At 42.5% G+C, this 4,431-nt stretch overlaps 1 protein-coding gene across 1 annotated transcript; it reads left to right on the forward strand.

The window, feature by feature from the left end:
• On the forward strand, positions 1 to 3,765 carry LOC144105534 (uncharacterized). The gene is made up of 3 exons (XM_077638655.1): positions 1 to 172; positions 1,552 to 1,693; positions 3,569 to 3,765. Exons 1-3 carry the CDS (start codon positions 9 to 11, stop codon positions 3,662 to 3,664), a joined length of 402 nt encoding a protein of 133 aa, XP_077494781.1. The 5' UTR covers positions 1 to 8; the 3' UTR covers positions 3,665 to 3,765.
• Positions 3,766 to 4,431: the final 666 nt, after the last annotated feature.

A 4,431-nucleotide genomic window follows, 5' to 3' on the forward strand; every position in this document is an offset into this window, starting at 1 on the left:
AAAGAGTTATGTTTAACGAAGTGAGCATCACGGATGCCAAGATCGGAGAAACGATGATTCTGAACTACACCCTCGCCATCAGTGAAATACTCGGATCAAACCCGACTTTGAAAGTCACTATGCGCAAGCAGAACGGCGACAAAATTGGTTGCATAAGAAACATCGGGTCATGGTAGGTTGTTTTCGGTCGTACCAGAAATGGAATGAGATTAAAGCACTTACGGAAAAGAAATGCAATAAATTTTAACTCACTAAAGATTACGCAGGTTATGCCAGGTACTGAGCGCACTTTTCTTAATATGTTCTTGGCCAAAAATATTTAATACCGCAGGTGCACAAGTACAGAATTTGTCGAAAGTACAGAGCCCACGGGCTTTTGCTTTTTGGCCACGACGTATGACTAGTTATGCACCAAGCTTTCAAAACGTATTTAAGGCAAGAGGTACACTGGCCGTCTCCCTTCGAAGGTTAGGACTTCCACGGTCCATAAAGGCCTCATTTCACAGTTTAGATGCTAACCCCCTTGGGCTCTGAACTTTTGACAAAAGCTGTAGAGAAACTAACATGCGACATTCTTCAGCTCAGAAAACTATGCGCTGAAGGTAATGAAAAGCCTGCTTTAAGTGAGGCAGCCTGTTTACTTTTCGTAAATTTTATTGGTAACGACCTTTCCTGAACCACAAGGAGCGTAAGCTTCATACAGACAAATGTGAAGCCAGAGAAAATTGACCAGCGCATTCACTGTATGAAAACAGTACTTATTTCACGTTATTTGAAGGCTCTGAATAGAATGTCTTGAGGTTAACGTTCAGACGGCTACAGGTTCAGTTCAGCTTCAGGCGTGTTTTCGCCAGGACAAATGCTTTCAATTGATATGCATTGTCTCAATCCACTTCCCTTTAAAATGATCTTACCTATTCCGTCCTATGCTTCGAAGTTCGGTAGGTCTTTTGTAAGCGCTTGCATGCACCTTATTCTTCGTAAAGTTACAGTTCGTGTTCTGAATTTTTTTTTCTTGTATTTTTCGCGGTTTGCTTTTTTCGCATAACCTTCCTTACTCAATGCTCTGTGCAGGAACCTCTAAAGTGTTCCGAAGAAATAAATAAACTCACAACACCTCTTTCACATTTCTAGCGTAAATAAAGATAAAGCTTAACGAAGTGTGTGAGAAGAAACAGTTCCGCTCTACTTTTATGTTGGTTTTAATGTGCGTTCATTCACCTACTCCCTTTTCACAAATAACTAAATATGCAATCAATCATTTACCACCGTCAAATATATTTTAATACGCAAATCTGTGCAGCTGTTGGTAAATTAGTGAACAAAAAAACGAATAACTCCTCCATCCGTGCGATCTTCTGTTCATTTGAACTCCTGCTTGCATGATAAGCCTGGTTTAGGCTGCTTGGTCCTATATACACGAGAAAATAATGGCGTGGACTTTGAGTCTACCTGCCTGTTTCAGTCTGTCCTTCTCTATGACCGGGTTGATCAGTCTCCCTTTATCCCCAAGCCCGTAAATTTCAACTGAAAATTCATGATTTCTTGCAGCAACTACAAGCTTTGTGGTGGGACCAGCAGTGTGGAGCAAGATCTGGCTCGGCAGTGGAACAACCAGTGCCCAGTGCCTGTTATTACGGCGCAACAATCGATAGTCGCCAAGCTGTACCCTATCGTTCAATACTTTATCGGCGTAAGTTTACAATGAATCAATGTATTGACTATCATCCGCCCCTATGGCGTTAACAAACAATTTGACCCCGTTTTCTCGTTTACAATTTGTTTTCTCCTTCCCGAGATTGGGGGGGGGGGGGGGGGGGGCGTGCGAAGGTTGCCTAGTTCGCTCAAGATGGTGTGGTGCTCAGTTTGCAAGACAGTAAGCTTTCATTTAAGTGTTGTCACGAGAGATTATAAACCGAGGTACTACAACACGAAGCCTTGGTTGTGGTTGGTATATTGCAGGCTTGAAGCTCAGCTTAAACGGCCTTCCAAAAATCTTAGCCTTCGTAATGCACAAAATTAGTCGGTTGTGCAGTGCAAGTTGCTACCACTGCAAACACTGCATGGCTCAAGTTGGCGGCATTAGGCGAAGCTTTCTACCTTGTGATTCGTGTGCGGCTCTATTGCATGACAGTGGAGGCAGCTCTGATTGCTGCTAAGACATAGCATCGAACTGGAGCACGAAACGTGACGAAGCGGACAAATTAGAACAAAAGGGTGAAGGGCTACCAGTTGGAACACAGTACGAGAGCCTTCGACGATGGCCTAGTGCAATATGTCTACAGCCTAAGGAAACGAAGCTGTTCGGCTCACACCGGTACTGATTCGAACCCCGCTCGCGGCCGAAATTTTTTCGGCTGAGTACATTTGGGACATAAAATATAGAAATTTATACGAAATATTAGGCCTTGGGTTCGGATTTCTTTTTGGCCTCCGATTTGTAGCAGCTTCAGGACAATGCGCGCATGAATCTCTCGAGAATAGGAGCTATCGCAATTTTATGCTTACGAAAAAAAAAGCAGAAAGAACAGGCAGCTGCTACTGGAGAGAAGCAAAGCTATCAATAACTTGAGAGAAAAGAACCAGGAAATCGATATTTATCGGGCATGCCTGTAATCGCGGTACGCTTCTCAAATTATCTAAATCAACTCTGGTTGAGGTTCTTACAAGGACCCTATCGTGCAAAACAAACTAGACCAACTCCTTACGCTTCAGAATTGCTAAGAGCATTCGATTCAAGCAATTCTGGCACCCACTTCAGCGCACAATGATTTGGCTAAGGGGGCCTTGTTTTGGCTTTTTAAAGTTAGAAATAAGAGTGCGGCACATGCCTCATACACAATGTCTCCAATAATTGCTGCACATTACGTTGTTCAGTTAGGTTCCCAAATAAGGGACTCTCTTGAAGAAGACCACCTGTAATTGGCTTAACACGCCAAGGCTTTGTGTTTATCGAATTGCGATGACAGAAATGGCAGCTTTTCCAAAAGTCAATCACTACTGCGCCTAGAAATAACGATACAAATGACAAGGAATGTAGTAATTATTGTTAAGACCCTAATTACTCTAAGCTGGTATTTCCTAACGAGCACCAGATGGTCCGTATGCTGGCCTTGGTGCGTTTCAACTTATAAAAATGCTTATCATTTCACCTGATAAAATAAAAAAACTGACTACAGAAACTCGTGCAGGCACAAAAGAAAAAATGTCGAGGATGCCGCAGTTAATTCTAGCAGGAGCGTGAAGCGCACTGCTGCAATTTTATTGTAGTTCATGTATTATTCACATATTTTTGTCTTTGCTGCCTCACCTTAGCAAACGTGGGCCTCTCTATGTAAACGAAGTAGTTAAAATATATGGCCAGTTTTGGTTTTCTTCACAGAACTTTTTGGGCTACTCAATAAAGAGAGGGAAGGTAGATGGGCTTGAAAACACAGAAAGAACAAAGGAGGGGGCAGCTTCAGGCTCCCAACTCCCTGAGTCTGCTCTTTTCCTAGTTCTCTTTTTGTTAGGCTTGTTTATATGAAGCGTAGTGTTTATGAACATTGGTTGCGTTTATTTATTTCAGTATGCGCCAACCACCATTGGCATCGATCTTGAAGCGACCAATGGAGGAACTACGGTCGGATGCCAGTCGTTCAAAGTGAACATAGCGGCTGCCTGAACGGCCGGAAACATGTTCATTATCTCCACAAAGAAAGCGGTACAGTCATCACACTTCAAGGGTAACAAAAGTCGGAATTCCGAGAAATAAATGAATGTCGGCGAAGCATTTATGACTTTTTCTGTACAGCTTTCGAATCCTTCAAGGTTCGTAACATTAGCCTGTCTGATCGGGTCACGTACTTCGGAAATGTGAGACTACTGTTCATTTTTTCTTTTCACAACGCCTCAGAGATATCTTTCACTCCATTTGCTGTGATGGACGAGAAACCGAGACGTTCTTCTGGGCATACTAATGCTGATTAGTCTTAAGCACAACTCTTCTTGCTTTGTGGCGAACAAGTTACACGACTCTGGCTGCTGTATCTTGATCGTAACCACAATGAGACTCTTTTGCTATAGTCAGCGCGAGCTTTAACAAGGATTAGGCTACAGATTGAAAAGGAGTTTCCAAGACATACCATGCAATTCTTTTTTTTCAGAGAAAGACACGGAAGACAAAATCTATGCAATTCTCTTTTGTGTAAGAATAGATTAGTTGACTGTTGACTGGTCATGGTGATTTGCATGCTTGATCGACAGCGAAATGCGCATTTATTGTTGACAAAATTAGGCTTATAAACGAAGTTTCTTCCCCACCAATTTTTTTTTTGACACAAGTGACCTCAAAATTTGAAAGGTCCCCATGAAGACCGCTTGAAAGTAAATAGTGGTCTACATTGGCCTCATAGATCAGGATCCAAAACTCGGACTCAACGTCCTTGCATA

The sequence above is a fragment of the Amblyomma americanum genome, chromosome 9, assembly GCF_052857255.1.
Source record: "Amblyomma americanum isolate KBUSLIRL-KWMA chromosome 9, ASM5285725v1, whole genome shotgun sequence".
In the NCBI taxonomy this organism is placed as follows: domain Eukaryota; kingdom Metazoa; phylum Arthropoda; class Arachnida; order Ixodida; family Ixodidae; genus Amblyomma; species Amblyomma americanum.

Excerpts from the sequence above, each read along its gene's own strand:
- LOC144105534 (XM_077638655.1), top strand. The coding sequence starts at position 9 with ATGTTTAACGAAGTGAGCATCACGGATGCCAAGATCGGAGAAACGATG. Across the intron at positions 173-1,551 it reads ATAAGAAACATCGGGTCATG|CAACTACAAGCTTTGTGGTG; the intron begins GTAGGTTGTTTT and ends GATTTCTTGCAG. Across the intron at positions 1,694-3,568 it reads TCGTTCAATACTTTATCGGC|TATGCGCCAACCACCATTGG; the intron begins GTAAGTTTACAA and ends TATTTATTTCAG.